At 51.3% G+C, this 18260-nt stretch overlaps 4 protein-coding genes across 13 annotated transcripts in view; 3 read left to right on the forward strand and 1 right to left on the reverse strand.

Annotated features, from left to right (window-relative positions):
* The first annotated feature begins 734 nt into the window (after nucleotides 1-734).
* Nucleotides 735-8758, forward strand: TPP1 (tripeptidyl peptidase 1). Its single transcript, XM_043905157.1, has 13 exons — nucleotides 735-860; nucleotides 974-1045; nucleotides 1328-1467; nucleotides 2740-2890; nucleotides 3098-3225; nucleotides 3383-3561; nucleotides 3730-3928; nucleotides 4075-4263; nucleotides 4512-4581; nucleotides 5026-5146; nucleotides 5231-5389; nucleotides 5568-5693; nucleotides 5886-8758. Exons 1-13 carry the CDS (start codon nucleotides 817-819, stop codon nucleotides 6024-6026), a joined length of 1719 nt encoding a protein of 572 aa, XP_043761092.1. The 5' UTR covers nucleotides 735-816; the 3' UTR covers nucleotides 6027-8758.
* A 767-nt stretch (nucleotides 8759-9525) lies between these two features.
* TAF10 (TATA-box binding protein associated factor 10) lies at nucleotides 9526-10929 on the forward strand. Its single transcript, XM_043905250.1, has 5 exons — nucleotides 9526-9797; nucleotides 9914-10068; nucleotides 10307-10371; nucleotides 10461-10575; nucleotides 10759-10929. Exons 1-5 carry the CDS (start codon nucleotides 9566-9568, stop codon nucleotides 10846-10848), a joined length of 657 nt encoding a protein of 218 aa, XP_043761185.1. The 5' UTR covers nucleotides 9526-9565; the 3' UTR covers nucleotides 10849-10929.
* On the reverse strand, nucleotides 10897-17823 carry ILK (integrin linked kinase). The gene is made up of 13 exons (XM_043905235.1): nucleotides 17681-17823; nucleotides 17102-17214; nucleotides 13522-13687; nucleotides 13264-13359; nucleotides 12983-13079; nucleotides 12810-12893; nucleotides 12625-12710; nucleotides 12382-12491; nucleotides 12144-12271; nucleotides 11927-12048; nucleotides 11732-11831; nucleotides 11494-11624; nucleotides 10897-11309 (listed from the first exon to the last, which is right to left on the reverse strand). The coding sequence occupies exons 2-13, from the start codon at nucleotides 17188-17190 to the stop codon at nucleotides 11160-11162; spliced, it is 1359 nt and encodes a 452-aa protein (XP_043761170.1). The 5' UTR covers nucleotides 17191-17214; nucleotides 17681-17823; the 3' UTR covers nucleotides 10897-11159.
* Nucleotides 17823-18260, forward strand: part of RRP8 (ribosomal RNA processing 8) — a 50627-nt gene continuing 50189 nt past the window's right edge. For 3 of the 10 annotated variants that reach the window (XR_006341367.1, XR_006341368.1, XM_043905214.1), the window contains exon 1: nucleotides 17830-18094. Coding sequence is in view for 4 of the 10 variants with exons in the window: in XM_043905214.1 (XP_043761149.1) it covers nucleotides 17996-18094 (99 nt within the window). In the remaining 6 variants the exon portion in view is untranslated. Of the gene's footprint in view, nucleotides 18095-18260 lie in introns of all 10 variants that reach the window. The other 7 variants (XR_006341364.1, XR_006341363.1, XM_043905184.1 and 4 more) reach the window with 5 other exon arrangements.

Here is an 18260-nt window from a genome sequence, read left to right on the forward strand (position 1 = left end):
GGATCTGTTCTCTGGGCGCATAGGGACGGGGCAGTGATGGAAAGGCTCCTGACACCTTGTAGACACCTCAGGAGGCAGAGTGGGATGGACAGAGGGGTGTCTAGGGTGGGGTGAGTGGGGAAGGCACTGGGAACCCAAGCCTAGTTTGAGTCTGTCACATCCCTCTGCAGTTGACCTTTCCCTCTAACATGGGCAGGAGGCCAGACGAAGGCAGACAGCAGGAGCTTGCTTGTGGCAGCAATCCAGAGAGGAATTGGCTGACTGGGGAGAACTTGGAGATGACCAGCTCTAGGCTTGAGGGTCTTCAAAGAGGTGGGGGTGGATACAAGAGCAGCCAAGTGGTTTACTTGTTTTTCGTGGGGTCATTATATAGACTGTAATATATTCATATATAATAACAGCTCACATTTGTTGAGCTTCTGCCACGTGAGGCTCTCCGAGGGGGTTGCTTGCTTTATCTCTGTAAATTTTCAGTGCAATCCGCTGAGGCAGAGCACGTTTAACCTAACAGTCTCCATATTCTACATAAAGAAACCAAGGCTCCAAAAAGCTGTGACTTTCCTAAAATCATACGTCTTGTAAGGACCTGGATCTCTGGGTCTGTGGGCCTCCAGAGCCCCTTTCTTAAGCGCCGCCTACGCTGTGATGAGCCCTGGGCTCACCCAGTGTTTGACAGTCCACAGAGGGAGCGTCCGAGTGGCCGCCCCACCCCTTCTCCAGCATTCAGGACCACCCATTGGAGGGCGGAGCCAGCACGTCACTAGTTCCTAGGCGGAGGAGGTGGTGGAGGACAACAGGGTTCATGTGATCTGTCACATGACAGTGGACGAGCCGAAAGGCAGAATGGGACCCCGATCCTGGTGAGAAACTGGGGGGCTCCGGGAGAAGGGAATCACGTTGGGGGGAGTTTATGTTGGAGGGTGGGAACGGCAACAGTCCAGCTCCTGCTGAAACCCATGTGCTGTCCCTGCAGCCTCCTAGGGCTCTTTGCCCTCTTCGTCGCTGGCAAATGCAGTTACAGCCCGGAGCCCGACCAGCAGAGGAGGTGAGTTGACTTAGCACTGACCGCCCCTTCCCCATGGCTTGTCCTGCACCTATTATCCTGGTTCCAGCCTCCCTTACCGGCTTACCAGCTCCTGATACCCCTCTCCGTAGTCCCAGGCTCAGTCTGATCATCCACCTCCTGTGATTCAAATCTGCTTCCGGAATCTTCCCCCAAATCTAGGTCTAATGCTGAACCTTCCCGTCCCCACTTTAATAATGAAGGCTAAAAATAATAATAATAATAATAATAATAATGAAGGCTGTGTGACCCCTGACCCTGCAGGCTGCCCCCTGGCTGGGTGTCCCTGGGCCGTGCGGACCCTGAGGAAGAGCTGAGTCTTACGTTTGCCCTGAGACAGCAGAACGTGAAGAGACTGTCCGAGCTGGTGCAGGCTGTGTCGGATCCTGGCTCTCCACGCTATGGTGCCTGACGGGACCGCAGGGCAGGATGTGGGATGTGGTGGAGGGACACGGGGCTGGGCTGAGCATGGAATGGTGCAGGTCATGTCAAGGGCATGCTCTTGGGGCCTGCGGAGGGGGTGGTATAGGACAGATGAATGGCAATGGCCCTCACTGAAGAGTTTCTGAATAGAAAAGTGAATGGGAAGTAGACTGTCCAAAACTAATTCACATTCTTCCCTCCAAAACTTTCCATCTGTGTTCATCAGGCTAAAAAACTGAAAGTGGGTATGGTTAAGAGCACAGGCTTGGTGATCAAACCTGAATTTAAATTATGACTCTACTGCTTACCCGCTGCCACACAAATGGGGACGTAGCATCCAGTACCTGTAAGTTTAGCTCACTACCTCAGATTTCACCTCCAACCCCTGCTAAATTCACTCTCATTTACTCCTCCACTCAAACACTAAAGCTGTCAGTTCCAGCTCTGAAACAGTCCACTCTCTCATTGTTCCTTGTTGCCACCAACTCAGTTGACTGTACTCTCTCACCTGGACTGCTGCCCACCCCCCTCGCTGGACTGCCGTCTCTTCCCCTCAAATCCATTCCCTTTACTTCACACTCTGCTCCAAGAGTTGGTGTTTTGCTCCAATGGTCAAGCTGGACCGTGTGCTTCCTCCGAGGAAGCCCTTTGGGGTGGGGAAGGAGTGGGAGTGGTGAGCGTGTGAGGGGGCAATCTAAGGTTCACCCAGGAGGTGTGTGCATGATCCATGCAGAACAGTGACTCACCATCATGTTTAGCTTAAAATCAGTAAGTATGAAGATGTAAGCTAAATTAGATATCATCTTATAACTGGTCCTGAAAGTTTTGAAAACTTTTATTGGAAATAAACTTAAAATGAACATTTTTTTTTTTTTAAATTCCACTGGCAGTCCAGTGGTTAGGACTCAGTGCTCTTACTGCTGTGGCCTGGATTCTATCACTGGCTGGGTAACTAAGATTCTACAAATGGTGTGGCATACCCCCCGACCCCCCAAAAAACATTTTTAATTTATTAATCTCATTGTTGTTCATGATCATACAGTATTTGCAACCTACTCTCCTTTAGGATAAATCCATATTCCCCCAAGTTGAGCCTACACCTGTATGGCCTGCCTTTTTACTAGAAGCTTCCCACGCATCCCCCAAGCCCCTGCTCCAATTTCCCTAGGAAGTCCCAGTGTCTCCTGGTTGAAGTCCAAAAAGAGCAATTTGGAAAAGCAATGAACAAAGGCAATTCTACTGAACCCCTGCAGGCAAGTACCTGACCCTAGAGGATGTGGCTGAACTGGTCCGGCCATCACCATTGACCCTCCACACGGTCCAGAAATGGCTTCTGGCGGCTGGAGCCCGGAACTGCCACTCAGTGACCACACAGGACTTTCTGACTTGCTGGCTGAGTGTCCGGTGAGAGGGGATAATTGCCTCATAGAGGGTATTGATCACCCCATCAGGGAGATTTGTCTCCCTGTCAGGGGGAGGGAACCGAGAGTTTGCAGGTGCTGTGGGTGAAAATGCATGGGGAGATAACAACTAACTACCCGGTGATGCTTAGGCAGCCTCTTCTGCTCTGCTCCATGCTTTCTGACCTGTGTTTTCTGAACTGACCTCCAGACAGGCAGAGCTGCTGCTCTCTGGGACTGAGTTTTATCACTATATGGGAGGACCTGCAGAGACCCATGCTGTGAGGTCCCCACATCCCTACCGGCTCCCAAAGGCCTTGGCCCCGCATGTGGACTTTGGTAACACCCAGTGGGGCTGGTGGAGGTTGGAGGGGCAGAGCCAGGGATGGGAGAAGTTTAGGTGCCACAGGGGGTGCGAGCGGGGGTGGGATCACAGTGGTAAAATGAGGGTTGGAGTCCAAAAGGTCTCTTCCTCAAGCCTGACTCCTCCCCACAGTGGGGGGGCTACATCGTTTTCCCCCTACATCAACCCTGAGGCAACGCCCTGAGCCACAGGTGCCCGGGACTGTTGGCCTGCATCTGGGAGTGACCCCATCAGTGATCCGTAAGCGTTACAACTTGACGGCACAAGATGTGGGCTCTGGCACAACCAACAACAGTCAAGCCTGTGCTCAGGTGAGCCATGCAAGGAGCCTCAGCATCCTCACAGCCTCCTCAAGGTGCCTGAACAGCCTGGGGCTGACTCTGCTGGGCTCTCATCCTGTGATCTGGGACAGCATCCCCTGACCTGACCCTTGGGTCTATGTCTTCTGACCCATGAATCTCCTCTGACTCCCTCTGTAGTTCCTGGAGCAGTATTTCCATGATTCAGACCTTGCTGAGTTCATGCGCCTCTTCGGTGGGGACTTTGCACACCAGGCATCGGTAGCCCGTGTGGTTGGACAACAGGGCCGGGGCCGGGCCGGGATTGAGGCCAGCCTAGATGTGGAGTACCTCATGAGTGCTGGCGCCAACATCTCTACCTGGGTCTACAGTAGCCCTGGTACTGCCTAGGGGACTGACTGGTGGGGACAGAACTGGGGGGAGTAGTGATCTTTCCTCCCTCAAGGGAATTCCATGAGCTAGAGGGAGATCCTGACGATTTTCCAAATGATTGCCCTTGTGCCCCCTTTTCCAAAAAACATCCAGGCCGGCATGAGTCACAGGAGCCTTTCCTGCAGTGGCTTCTGCTGCTCAGTAATGAGTCAGCTCTGCCTTATGTGCACACCGTGAGCTACGGCGATGACGAGGACTCCCTCAGCAGCACCTATATCCAGCGGGTCAACACTGAGCTCATGAAGGCGGCTGCTCGGGGTCTGACCCTGCTCTTTGCCTCAGGTGACCTCCTACTCTAAACTTAGACCCCACCACCACCCACGCCCACTCAAGATGAGAACTTTGACCCCACAGTAACTCCTGGACCTGATCTCTAACTCATAATCTGAACTGAACATGGGCCACTGACCTGACCTCAACTCTGACCTCTTGCAGTAATAACTAACACTTGAATTTCCTCTCTGACATCTGAACCCACATTCCAAGCTCTAACCAATGAAACTGAATGCTAAACCTGGTCTCTCTCCCAGGTGACAGTGGGGCCGGGTGTTGGTCTGTCTCTGGCAGACACCAGTTCCGTCCCAGCTTCCCTGCCTCCAGGTAAGCACCCAAGCCCACCCCTTACTTGTGACCTCATGGCCTAGAACCTTTGCCTTGACCCCACCAGGTGCTCTTGTGGGTCAGCACTCAGTTGTACCTGCTGTGATCATGATCATGCAGTATTTTCAGTCTCTGCTCTGGTTCCTGCACCCCCTCTTCTTCCTGAAGGTGCCAGGCCCCAAATCTCCTGCGTAGGACACAGCTCCCAGTGTTCTGCTTCCTCGGTCCCCAGGCATTTTAGTGGGAGATTTGGTGGATGTGTGTGCACAGTCACCTCAGACCATGCCTTGAGGGCCACAAACCTCTCAGTCTTCCCCATGTACATACTTCACCAGAGTGCTTTCCCAGTCCCTCCAGCAAGACCCAGGCCACACTCACCCAGCCCTGTGCATTTTGGAGGTTTCTTAGGACTGCTACATTCTGAGTGCTGTCTTCTGCCCTCAGTCCCTATGTCACCACAGTGGGAGGCACATCCTTCCAGAACCCTTTCCGAGTCACGAATGAGGTCGTTGACTACATCAGTGGTGGCGGCTTCAGCAACGTGTTCCCACGGCCTTCGTACCAGGTATGTGTGTGTTTGTGTTGGTGGAGGAGAGACGGGTGGAATCCTCAGTTCAGCAGATGGTACTTACTCAACAGTGTCTTTCAGGAGGAAGCTGTAACCCGGTACCTGAGCTCCAGTCCCCACTTGCCACCATCCAGTTACTTCAATGCCAGTGGCCGCGCCTACCCAGACGTAGCTGCACTCTCTGATGGCTACTGGGTGGTCAGCAACCACGTGCCCATTCCATGGGTGTCTGGTACCTCGGTGAGAATCAGTCCGGCTCCAAACCTCTATCCAGGGGAATACCCCTACCTTCCAACCCCAAGAACCCAGAACCCTTGCACCCAGAACCCCTGACTCCTCAGAGACCTCCTACCCATCCCTCCCAAAAAGTCCAACCACTCTGAATCCCTAACCTCTACTTGTACCCTCACCCTTGCAGGCCTCTACGCCAGTGTTTGGGGGACTCCTATCCCTGATAAATGAACACAGAATCCTCAGAGGCCTACCCCCTCTCGGTTTTCTCAACCCAAGGCTCTACCAGCAGCGTGGGGCAGGACTCTTTGATGTGAGTCTGGAAGGGAGGGCTGTGGCCATTTTCATATGAAATAACAACATTCATACTCATAAGAGTATGTTGAGTGCTAAGATGAACTTGAGGGCAATTCTGTGGGATAGCCTCCGGAATGTGAATACAGGGTAAGGGGCTGTAGTCTGTTAATATCAGCATGTCCAGATCTGATGCCCACCCTCTCCCTAGGTAACCCGTGGCTGCCACGAGTCCTGTCTGGATGAAGAGGTGGAGGGTCAAGGTTTCTGCTCTGGCCCTGGCTGGGATCCTGTGACAGGCTGGGGAACACCCAACTTCCCAGCTCTGCTGAAGACACTAATGAACCCTTGACCCTCTCCTGCTAGAAGGGTGGGCCTGTCCTCTGCCCCACAGCAGGTAGCTTGGTCCCTTATTCTGCAGTGTTGGAAGCCCTGCTGAACCCTCAACCGTTGACTACCACAGACAGATTATCTCCCTAACCCAGAAATGCTGTGAGCTTGACTTGACTCCCAACCCTACCTGTTCCATCATACTCAGGTCCCCCTGCCCCTGCCCCAGGTTCCTCAACAGGTGCCACAACCAGCACTGTTTGGGAGCATCCCCTGCATACAACCACTCCCACCCCCACCCCCCGGGGCTCCCTGCTCCATTTCTTTTCTTTTCAACCAGGCTTTTCCAACATGTTTTCTACCCTGTCTGTGTACACTATTTCACTGCATCCTCACCCCTCAATTCATTGTCATGAGACCTCTACTCTTATTGTTTCACTCTTTCCTTCCCTGAGAAATACTCCCAACCTTTGTTTTGTGAGCTCTCTGTCATAGAAGCCTACTGCCTCTTCTTTCTTCGCTTCCAGGGCTTAACTTCTTCTCTGACCACTCCCTCTTCTTCCTTCATTCCCTTTTCCCTCTTTCTCTTTCTCTGCTTCCTCATTAAACGTTGTTGTATTTTGTTGCTCTTGGTTTTTAACCAAAATTTTATAACTCTTGGTTTTTATTTTATCAAAGTATATGGGCACATTGTCAAATAGTTCTTTAAGTCTTATTGCCAAAAAAATAATAGCCTCCCCTTGTGTATCTACCACCATTTCCTACTACTTGAAGCAATCATTTCAACTGTTTCTGTTGATTCTTTGGTGCGTGCTAAGTCGCTTCAGTTGTGTCCAACTCTTTGTGACCCCATGGACTGTAGCCTGCCAAGCTCCTTTGTCTAGAGTTCTCCAGGCAAGAATACTGGAGTGGGTTGCCAGGCCCTCCTCCAGGGGATCTCCCTGACCCAGGGATCAAACCTGCATCTCTTAAATCTGCATTGGCTGGCATGTTTTCCACCACTAGTGCCACCTAGGAAGCCCTGATTCTATACTATCTACTGGTTTATCTCTAAATAACATGCTTATATTGCTGTTTATTGAATCCCCCCCCCCCCAGATTTAGCCATTATTGACTTCCTATTAGCTTATGATTATTCTTCTGCATTGTCCCAATCACTCAAAATCCCCACCACCCATTCTTTCATCCTTCCAATACAATTCTATTTTTATTTGAGCTGCATACAGGATTTGCACTGGTACAACTGTGTAAATGCTAATCATACCTAATCCATGTAGTATCATTGCTCTATCCTTTGTCTTTTGCTCTTCTCACTTGACTCATTGTCCGATGGAACAAATCAATAACTGGCGTCCACAGCCATCACTATCTCACTAAATCAGACTTTCCATCCTACAGTGATTGATACCTCAAAAGCAAGATGTGTAATTCTCAATATTTCATCTCCCTTCTTCCCAATCCCAAACTGCTTTTTGTTTCTTATTTATAAATGACACTATGCTTGACACTTCCAACTGAGCCAGAAACCTAAAGTGTCATCCAAGGTTCCCATTTCCTTCACCTCCTCCCATCATCACCTTGTCAACAAGTCCTATTGACTCTCTCTCTCTTAAATACATCTGTAACAAACCAAAAGTTCTTCCAATTATATTTCCGAAGTGTATCTTGAATTCATCTACTTCTCTCCAGCTCCACTGCTACTGTATTAGCTGTGAGCCATATTCCCTCTCCTTTGAATTGAGGCCCTTGCAAGAAGTGTCCTTACATCCTGCCTTTCCCTAAACCATCTACCACTTGTTTATTCGCTAAGTTGTGTGTGACTCTTTTGTGACCCCATAGACTATAGCCCACCAGGCTCCTCTGTCCGTGGGACTTCCCAAGCAAGAGTACAGAGTGGCTTGCCACTTTCTTCTCCAGGGTTCTTCCTGACCCAGGGATGGAACATGGGTATCTTGCATTGGCAGACGGGTTCTTTACCACTGAGCCACAAGGGAAGCCCCCAAACCAACTACCAGAGTAAGATGCAAATCTCATGAGGTCATCTACTTGATTAAGACCCTTCAAAGATTACTGGATATAGGTCAGGCTTTTTATCATGATTTACAAACCTGTCTCCTTACTTGCTCTTTGTTTCTGATTAACAAATTGTTTATCCTTCCCTGTCTCCCCACTGCCGCCCCCCCCCCCACCACCACTCATGGACTTTCATTCACTGTTGCTCAAGATATTCTTTGCCCTAACATTACCCCCTGGCTCCTTGTGCCTGGTTGAGGTCCAGAATTCTTTCAAGACTCAGCTCACCTCCTCCTGTGAACCTTTGGCTCCCTGAAGCTAGTTGATGTGGGTATGACAGAAAAATCCTAGATTCTTGGCTCTGATATAGACTAGAGAGAGCCTGGGGCAAGTAAGTTCAACTCTCTGAGACTTTTTCCTCATCTGTTAAGTGAGGATATTGATACCTGCCTCTAATATTTAGGAAATCATTAAGTGGAAGAAAATTAATGGAATGCCTAACACACTAATGTAGGCAGCAACTATTAGTTCCCTTCCTCCCTTGCACTGCACACCCTGTGTCTACCTCCATTATTTTAACTCCCATATATTGGTGAAATGGCCAGTTTAACTGCCTCCCTTTCCAAGACCACTGGTGCCTGGAGGACTAGAACCTTGTCCTATTTAACTTTGTATTTGCAGACCCTAGCTCAGGACTGACAAATAAAAATTAAATAAATTTTTGCTGCGTTGAAAACCCTACTCTTTCGCTAGCCGTGATTTTACATAAGTTGTTTATTAAGACTGAAAGACAGCCATTCCTCTGTATCCTCGGGTTCTGCATCCAGATTCACCCAACCATGAACTGAAGATATATTTTTTTAAATTCCAATTATAAAAACGAAACTTGAATTTACCATGCACCAGCAAACTATTTACATCGCATTGGATATTATAACTTGGCATACATGGGTTGGGGACGGGAGTGGGGGGAGTCCTGGAACCAATCCTACCAACCCCTCACCACCTATACGGATGGTGGACTGTGCCTCTCTCCCCATCTGCAGCAGCACTGTGTCAGCTGTCCGGTTACCTTCACTTTGGGCAGCTGGCGGGGAAAGAGGCTATCCAACTCCACTACAAACCCTTAAAAGGCTGGATAAAGGAACTAGAAAAGATGCAAACTGGCAGGCGACCAACAGTCGAGAGGTGTCGGGGCGATAAGCCTCAAAGCAAGGATTTTAGGCGTCAGGCTGGGTGAGGGGCCCAAACCCACAGACACTGAACCCTCGACATTGAAGTGTTCCCACCCCAGCGGATCCACACTGGAGAACCGCGGATCCGCACGCGAAATGTCCGCTCTAGCGCAGTTCCGCAACACTTGGTCTCCGCCCTCCGGGCTTTGTCATGTAGCCGCTGCATGGGCGGGGAATAAAGGAAGGAGGCCTAAGGGAGGAGCGAACGTGGCGAGGGAGGGACGAGTCGGGGGCGCGTGACGTCACCCCTAGTGTGTGCGTAACGTGAACGGAAGCGGAAGCGGCTCTGTTCGCCGCCTCTGCCACCGGCCCGATGAGCTGCAGCGGCTCCGGCGCGGACCCCGAGGCGGCGCCGGCCTCCGCCGCCTCGGCCCCGGGCCCGGCGCCCGCGGTCTCGGCCCCCGCCGCGCTGCCCGCCGGCACCGCCGCGGAGAACAAGGCCAGCCCCGCGGGGACAGCAGGGGGGCCTGGGGCTGGAGCCGCAGCAGGGGGCACTGGAGCCGTGGCGGCGCGGGCCGGGGAGCCTGCCGAGCGGCGCGGGGCGGGTGAGGGCCGCGCTTTGGGCTGGGCCCAGCGGCGGGTGAGGGCAGAGGGTAAGGCAGACCTAGCGGGGCCCTCGAGCCTCCCACCTCCGTGTCTCAGTTTGCTGGTTTTCCTTCAGCTCCGGTGACGACTGGCGGCGCGGCGCCCCCGGAGGGGGCCATGTCTAACGGGGTTTACGTGCTGCCAAGCGCGGCCAACGGAGAGGTGAAGCCGGTGGTGTCCAGCACGCCTCTAGTGGACTTCCTGATGCAGCTGGAGGATTACACGCCTACGGTGGGCTTCCCGCGTGAACAAGGCTCCTGACTCGCTGTCATGCCAACTTCTGCCGCACCACCTGGATTTGCAGCGTCCTCTTGTGTTTATTTCCCTTCCTAGCTTTTATGATTTTTCCCTTCTGCCCACCCAAACTGGGAGCTTCCTGGTAGCCAGGCCTGCCCTCCATTTCCCTTACCCCCACTCTCAGCCCCGCAGTACACAGGGTTAACGCTTAGTCGTCTAATTGATTTCTCAGATCCCTGATGCAGTGACTGGTTACTACCTGAACCGTGCTGGCTTTGAGGCCTCCGACCCACGCATGTGAGTAAATTCAGGGCAGGTTAGAGTGTTGGGTGCTTGTGTGGAGTTTGTTGTCTATACCCTTCTCATACCATTTTTTTTTTCTCTAGAATTCGGCTCATCTCCCTAGCTGCCCAGAAATTCATCTCAGATATTGCCAACGATGCCCTACAGCACTGCAAAATGAAGGGCACAGCCTCTGGCAGCTCCCGAAGCAAGAGCAAGGTGTGAGGGGAGGCGCATTGATTCAGTAATTACCTCCTACAGCAGCAGAGGCTTAAATTATCCTGAAACCCCTTTGAGGGAAATTAAGCCTTAGGGGAGGTGAAAGACCTACTCAGGGACACCCGCCTGGGATTGAAATCTGGAATTCCTGTGTTCAGCTGGTGCTCTTCCCTCTTCCCTCAGGACCGCAAGTACACTCTAACCATGGAGGACTTGACCCCTGCCCTCAGCGAGTATGGCATCAATGTGAAGAAGCCGCACTACTTCACCTGAGCCACCCAATCTAAATGTACTTGTCTGTTCTCTTGTCCCCACACCAGCCTGTTTTCATAATAAACTTTATTGTGACAGGCAGGGCTGATCCCTCCCATGCTGGGAGACACCGTGTGGCAAGTGACAAAGCTTTGAGCCCATTCCCTTTTGGGGCCACAGTGGTAGGGATCGGGGCAGGGGATGGGCCCCATGGCTGGGGTAGTACCATGACTAGTGGCAGGGGAGGCAACCAGAGGCCTGCTGCTTTGGGGAGGTGCACTCCCCTAACCGTGTCCTGACACCTCTGGAGTTCAGACAAGGACTTTCCAGCTCTACTTGTCCTGCATCTTCTCCAGGATAGGCACAATCATGTCAAACTTGGGCCGCTTAGCAGGGTCTTCATTCATGCAGATCTTCATGAGTTTACATACGTGGGGGGAAATGCCTGGTGGGATGGTAGGCCGAAGGCCTTCCAATGCCACCTGCAAACACAAGGAAAAACAAAGTGAAGTCTCAGAACTTGAGTCTCATGAGAGGAGAGACGTCTAGCCCTCAGGACAGGATTCTGTATATTTGAATCAATGTGGCAGGAGTCCAGCCCCACTACAATTATTGTCACTACCACCACAGTTCCCCCAACACAAGTATATCCAGTTATGCTCTCACCTTCATTCCAATTTCCATGTTGGAGAGGTCAGCAAAGGGTACCTCCCGTGTCACCAGTTCCCACAGAAGCACTGCAAAACTCCACATATCTGCTGAGCGTCTGTTTGTGTCTTCAGGCTTCTTTTGCAGAGCTGGAGGGACAGGACTTATCTGTTCCAGCTGCTTGTCCTGTCTCTGTTCCCTTCCATTACTACTGAGCTGCCCCTTCTCTGCCTCACATCATAATGCCATCACTCACCTTCAGGAGCCACCCAGGCAGGTGCATACATGCGCCCGGGGCACTGGAAGGAGAACTTGACGTCGGCCATACTGATTCGAGCAGTCATGTCCTCATCAATCTGAGGAAGAGAAAATAGTTGTGTGGAAGAAGGTAAGTCCTATTCTAGGGAAAGGACCTCTGGGGTGTGGGCCGGGAGTGAAGTTGTAATCTCACCATTACACTACGGCTGTTGAGTGCATGTCGTGGGATGAGGGGCTCTAGTGTGTGTAGGAAGGCCATGCCCCTTGCCATGTCCAATGCAAACTTCACAGCCTGACTCTGGTCCACAACGAAATCTAAGTGAGAAGGCAAAAGTTAAATCATTTGGAGAGGCTCACAGACTTTCCTTCCCCACAGCCTGCTACAATGAGATTTGGCACCCCCTACTCACTGGTGCCTTCATGCAGCACGTTGTACAGGGATCCGTATGGCATCCAGTGTGTGATGAGAGTGGGGTGAGGAGCAGGCGGAGACTGACAGGCACCGAGCACTGGGAGCACGTTGGGATGTGAGAAAATCCTGGAAGAGGGAGAGAATGTCCCTGGCTGAGATCCAGCATAAAAGATCTCCGTCTGGGTGCTGGACAGGGTTCCTTGAAATCAAGGCTTCCAGTTTAGGCCTTGCCCCACCTGAGCCGGGGACACTCCTCATTGAAGTCCCTGCTTTTCCTTGTACTCCAGTCTCGAACCTTCAGCATCTTCACGACAATGTCATTGCCCTGCCAGCGGCCCTTCCATAGCTAAGGGACAGATAAGGGTTAGAAGGCTTTAACTAAGGCCACTGTTTTCTTGCCCACTAACTGGAGGAGAAACTTAAAACAGGTGCACAACAGGTAATATGGTGGGGTGGGGTGGGGTGGGGTGGGGAGTTACCTCTCCAGAGTGATTCTCGTTGAGCTTCGCCAGGAAGTTGAGCTGTTTGAAGTCAATGCCGGAGTGTTTGTTCAGAGTCCCATTTCCTGAGAGTGTGGGCAAGTCAGGTACCCAGCTTCCCTCTTTCCCAGCCCCAGGAGTCCAGGACTATTCTCTCACCACCCCTCCCCTCACAGCTGACTCACGGGGCCGAGTGCGGGTAGTCCCCTTCCAGAATGTGTCCTTGTATGGAATACGGTTCAGATTCTGGCCCATCTTCTCTGCCCGCTCTGGGGAAGAAAGACAAAGTCGACCTCAGCTGTTGTGTGGAAAGAGATAGGCGAGGACAAGATGACACAAGCAGTGGGTGGGGACAGACCTCGGAGCAGCTCTCTCAGGGGTGCCTTGGCTTTGTCCACAGGCATCTCTCCATACTTGTTACAGATGCTGACAAGGGCCCCATTCGCCACAAGGTCCTGGAATTAAGAGATGGCTGTGATGAGGGCATTCCCAACTAACCATGAATGCAGATGCAGTACAAACCTTGTGAATGTTGTACCCAGGACAGTACTCACAGGATGGGTTGAGGGTTCCAGAGTCTCCCACTCGAGCTCAGACTTCCTTCCCACCCATCCCAGAGCTCAGGGCCTGAGTACTCACCTCTGCCACCTGATCTTGGCCCCAGAAACAGGCATAGTGTAGGGGCACATTCCCATGCTCATTCACTGCATTGATGTCAGCTTTGTACTGCAGCAGCTGGTCCCCATGGCCAAACAAAGAGGTAGAAGGTAGTCAGTCCCAAATGAGAGAAGTATACTGAGGCATGCAAGGAGGGAGATGAGTACACATACTTTGTACATTATGTTATAGTGCCTGTGTCTTACTTCCAGGCATGTGCATCAAGGGGTTCATACATACCTTCTGTACAATATCACGGTGCCCATGACTGGCTGCTAGGTGCAGAGGGGTATCATCCCCACGGTTCATCACATTGATTCGTGCCCCCCGCATGATCAGCATCTCGACCACAGCAGATCGGCCTTCTCGGCAGGCCCAGTGCAAGGGGGAGAAGCCATGATCGTCCCTTTGAGGAAGGCGCAAGGGTCATTGATTTGGAAGTGGGATGTGGGCAAAGGCTTTGACACAGAAAAACTTAATATTCACTCTGCATACTCTCCCTGGGAAGCCTTACCTCTAGAACTTTGATTCTCATTCATGCCAGCAACTCCTAAAGCTGTCCAGTCCAGACCTTCCCCTGAGTTTCAAACCCAGCCAACCACTACCTGAAATCCCAACAAATCCATATGATTCACTGTCTTCATCTCTCTCTAGCCTTTCTTCCCTAGCATGCTCTATCTCATTAAATGGTAACATTCTTCATCTGGTCTCTGCACCCCTTTGGCAACATCTGTTGGTTCTTTCTGTTTTCACCACATCATGTACACTGCCTTACTACATACAGTACTTGTCACCCTGGATTGTAAAAATCTGTTAAATGGGCTGTCTTGTCTATTAGACAAGCTTCTTGAGAATTGACAGCAGCTGTTCAGTGCATGTTAATAGGAAGGAAGGGAAGCTTTGAGAAGAAAAGCCACAGTTTATGGAAGAGGAAGTAAGCTTACTGATTGGCTTTGGTTCTGATACTGAAATTAAAATCTAAAAAGGGAATGGAATTAAAATGATGGTTTGGAGGGGTTTATAATGAAAAGGAGAAATGCTTTGGGTAAGTCATTCATGAGGCAGATACCGCCACATAAGACAGGATTCTTCTACTCAAGCAACCCTAGATACAGAAAACAAGAAAATAAGAATGACTTAATTAAAAAGAAAGCTGTACCTAACTTTTTTCTTTTCCCAAGAACTCTATTTTATAAAGTTAAAGAAATGTACAAACAACAACAAAAAACCCACAATTGGGTGGAAGCTAGGCCTGCCTGACAGCCTGGGGCCATAAAAGGAAATTCCCTCCAGTCCTGGGCCGCAGATCCAAGGGGCGGAGCAAGGGGGCGTTCCGTGGCCTGGGCCGTCAGCCTCCGGATGCCTTAGTGCTGCGGTCACTTCCCGTGTGGGGGCTCTAGGCGGGGCCTAAAGCTGAGCAGGGGTATGATCACCCTAGACCATCCAGATGTCCCCAAAGCCAAAGTGGGTGGTGGGTTTAACTTACTGATTTCCCTCTACAGCTGCCTTCATCTGTTCACAAAGATAGCCAAAAGCTTTCCTGGGAGATAGTCTCCTCCCTCTTCCTAAAGCAATCACCACCCCTTACTTATCAGTCAGTTTTGCATCCCAGCTCTTTAATTTGTGCCCCAGTTTATCAGTCTCTAGCAGTCTATGGCCCCAGAGAAGGCCAGAGCCTGAGAGCAAAAGTATGGGCACAAGGGTTCTGTCCACTGCCAGGCTCCCATCACCTCAGAGCCTGAACTTTAATCCCAAAGAGACCAGCAGGAAATTGACCCTTACTTCATATCCAGCATATAGCCAATTGGGGCCCCGAAGCCTATCCACTCATACCTGCACCACTTTCACTAATACCACTCATAATACCACTTTCACTAATACACCTTTTGGCAGCAGTCTTCCTAGATGCCAGCTTCATTGGAAAAAGTTACCTACCCTTTATGATGCCACCAACAAAATAGTAGCTGTGCTCTCTCTTTATCAGAGCACCATTTGAAGAATTATATAAAAAATGGAACAAGTGTGAATTATAGAGAAATAGCATTGAGTCTAATGGGGACCCATAAAGCCTGGATGAAAGTGACAGGTGATCCTTAACTCTCAAACCTAAAATCTATTTTCTCCTCACCTTAAAAAAAGTTCCACCATCCTGAATCAGCATCACTACTGCTTTTCTTGCTTTCCTGTCTCAGTCAACCTTAAAGAGCTTGTCTACGTTCCCTTTCTATACCTTCCATTCAACCTGCCCAGGAGACCACTGCCTTGAGGGCAAACATTATGTCTGATTCTGGACTTCTAGCACCCAGTACATGTTCAGTATAGCTCCTTAAATGAAGGAACCAAGTATAGTCTGGTTTTTTCGCTTGTTTTCCTCTGAAACAGCTCTCACAGAAATCATTAAATATATAATTAATTGTAAATTCAATGGTACACTTTAGCACTCAAGTTCTTTGACCTCTTAGCAGTCTAGAGTACCACTGACCACTCTCCTTTCATTGAAACATTCACTTCTTTAAGCCTTACTAGCATATTTTCCTGTTTCTTCTTCAACCTCTAGTTGCTCCTTTTTGGTCTTGTAGGTTTCTCATCCCGTTTCATATCCACCTCTTCAGGTGCCATCTACATGCTATGTGTGTGTGTCTCTGTGTGTGTGCGCGTGTGTGTGTTTGTACATGCTCAGTCATGTCTGACTTTGCAACCTCATGGACCAGCCTGCCAGACTGTGAGTGTGTGTACACACTCAGTCATGTCTGACTTTGCAACCCCATGGACCAGCCTGCAAGGCTCTTCTGTCCATGGGATTTCTCAGGCAAGAATACTGGAGTGGGTTGCCATTTCCTGCTCCAGGGAATCTTCCAGACCCAGGGGTTGAACCCGCATCTCCTGCGGGTCCTGCACTGGCAAGTAGATTCTTTACTGCTGAGCCACCTGGGAAGCCCATCTTCATGCTAATATTGCCCAAATCTTTGTCTCCAAGTCAGATCTCTCTCCTGAAATCCAGCAGCCTACTCCACATTTCCACTTTATTGTCACTTAAATGTGTCCAGAGTGGAACTCACCACCCTTCAGCCTTGTCCATCTAAATAAAAGGAACCACCATCTACCCAAGCCAGAACCCTGATCATCTTTGACCTTCCTCACTTTCCACACCAAGTCTCACCAATTCTTTATTCGAAAGATTTCAGGAATTTGATCACTTTTTCTTTTTTGCCTGCCCCAATTCTAGTCTAAGCCATCATCACTTGAGATGGGCTAGGCAGTTAGTTGCCTCTCTTCACATCACCACTTGCTCTTCAGAAAGGATCCAAGATGACATTTAACAAATGGACAATCTCATCGTACCATTACATGGCTCTAAACCCTTGCCCTTGCAATAAAAACATTATTATAGCCTAAATACTTTTGCATGATCTGACTGACCCTTGCAGACCTCTCCAGTCTTAACTTCTGTCATTCTACACTTGTGCTTAGAGCTTTAGCCCACAGAAGCCCAGCGATTTTCTCTCCTCTAGCCATATGGAGCTCCGGACAGTTTCTGGCACTCTCTGCTCCCGTGTCTTGCCCTCTAGCTTTTGCCCATGAGGTTCACTGAGGTTAGAAAAGTTCTCTGCAGTCTCTGCTTGTGAAATTCTTATTCAGTCAAGATTCAGCTCAAACAACAGCTTCCGGTGTGGAGACCCTCTGCCCCGCTGACAGGCTGTGCTAACCCTCATCATACTGAATAGGAAAGTTAGCCACCCACACCAGAAGTAAGCACCCCACATCGCGGAGAGGAGCATGTCTTTGCCCTTCCTCTCGCCCCCCAGCCACCCCAGCTCACCCCTGGTTGAGGTCGTTCTCCGTGTTGTCCAGCCACAGGCGGACCGCAACCGCGTTGCCCTCCCGGCACTGAGTGAAAATGTCGTCCATAGCAGCGTCCCAGCACAGAGTCCCCTAGATTGGGAAAGTGTGGGAACTGTAGAAGGATCTAGGGGGGTGGGTGAGCCCCAGGCTTTGTCCCCTACAGGAGAGAAGTGTGGTGTTGGGCTGGGGGTCTGGGCTCTGCGTCCCCAGCTACTGGATGTCTGAAAGGAGTTAGGGAGGCAGCGGGATGATCCTGGACTGTGTCCCTTGAGCGCGAGGGAAAGGCGGATCGGGCGAAGTAGGCGTTGATTAGGAGGTAGTGTCTCCCGAAGGGATGTCACGAGAGCAAGCACAGAGACCCTACCCGCGAACAGAGCTGGAGAGGGTTGGGGTGGGGGGAGGGAGTTTAGGCGCCGTATAGCCTGGAGGAGGCGATCGGAGGTCCTAGCCGGGGATGGCCCTCGTTCCCCACTCGGAACCGAGTAGGTGGAGTGAGGGGTGACTGCCTGGTAGAGGTCGAGCCTTGGGGAGGGGGCACGGGTGCCCCCACACTCACCGGGACTCGGGCTAGAGGAGCCTTCTCCGGGGAACTCCCGTCCGGCCGCGCCCGCCGCTCGGCCCCGCCCCTGGCCCTCTCAGGCCAGCGCGGGCCTCCTTCTCCCAGCCCCTCCCTCCCGCCTTCCTTGCCCTTCTAGCCCACCGGTGTCTAAACTCGATGGTCTTCGGCACTGCGCCGGCTGCTCTAGCCACTTCAGCTCTCACTCTTTGGTTTCCTGCCCTGTTCCGGTGTCTCTAAGCGGCCTGATTCCTAGAGACGCGGTCTGCACGTGGAGAAGCGCGTGGATCCCGCAACCTTGCGCTTCCCAGCCCCATGTTCGAGGAGCCGGAGTGGGCCGAGGAGGCCCCTGTAGTCGCGGACTTCGGGTCTGTAGCCTTAGGGCTTCGGCCCACGGCAGCCTCTCAAATCAAGGTGAGTGGCCCCGCAGGGGTACTCAGAACAGACTCTGCTGGATTCCGGAGCTGGGGCGCGCCGCGTGTGTAATTAGGGGGAGGGGGGCCGCCTGAAGCCTCCCCAAATCCGGAACTTCCAAAAGAAAGTGACGTTGGAACTGAGAGAATTGGTGAGTAGAAATTAG

Source organism: Cervus elaphus, chromosome 1, assembly GCF_910594005.1.
Source record: "Cervus elaphus chromosome 1, mCerEla1.1, whole genome shotgun sequence".
In the NCBI taxonomy this organism is placed as follows: Eukaryota; Metazoa; Chordata; class Mammalia; order Artiodactyla; family Cervidae; genus Cervus; species Cervus elaphus.

Excerpts from the sequence above, each read along its gene's own strand:
- TPP1 (XM_043905157.1), top strand. The coding sequence starts at position 817 with ATGACAGTGGACGAGCCGAAAGGCAGAATGGGACCCCGATCCTG. Across the intron at positions 3,562-3,729 it reads ACAGTCAAGCCTGTGCTCAG|TTCCTGGAGCAGTATTTCCA; the intron begins GTGAGCCATGCA and ends CTCCCTCTGTAG. Across the intron at positions 3,929-4,074 it reads CTGGGTCTACAGTAGCCCTG|GCCGGCATGAGTCACAGGAG; the intron begins GTACTGCCTAGG and ends AAAAACATCCAG.
- ILK (XM_043905235.1), bottom strand. The coding sequence starts at position 17,190 with ATGGACGACATTTTCACTCAGTGCCGGGAGGGCAACGCGGTTGCGGTC. Across the intron at positions 13,360-13,521 it reads ACCGTGATATTGTACAGAAG|CTGCTGCAGTACAAAGCTGA; the intron begins GTATGTATGAAC and ends CATGGGGACCAG. Across the intron at positions 12,894-12,982 it reads CCTGAGAGAGCTGCTCCGAG|AGCGGGCAGAGAAGATGGGC; the intron begins GTCTGTCCCCAC and ends TTTCTTCCCCAG.
- TAF10 (XM_043905250.1), top strand. The coding sequence starts at position 9,566 with ATGAGCTGCAGCGGCTCCGGCGCGGACCCCGAGGCGGCGCCGGCCTCC. Across the intron at positions 10,069-10,306 it reads TGGAGGATTACACGCCTACG|ATCCCTGATGCAGTGACTGG; the intron begins GTGGGCTTCCCG and ends TTGATTTCTCAG. Across the intron at positions 10,372-10,460 it reads GAGGCCTCCGACCCACGCAT|AATTCGGCTCATCTCCCTAG; the intron begins GTGAGTAAATTC and ends TTTTTTCTCTAG.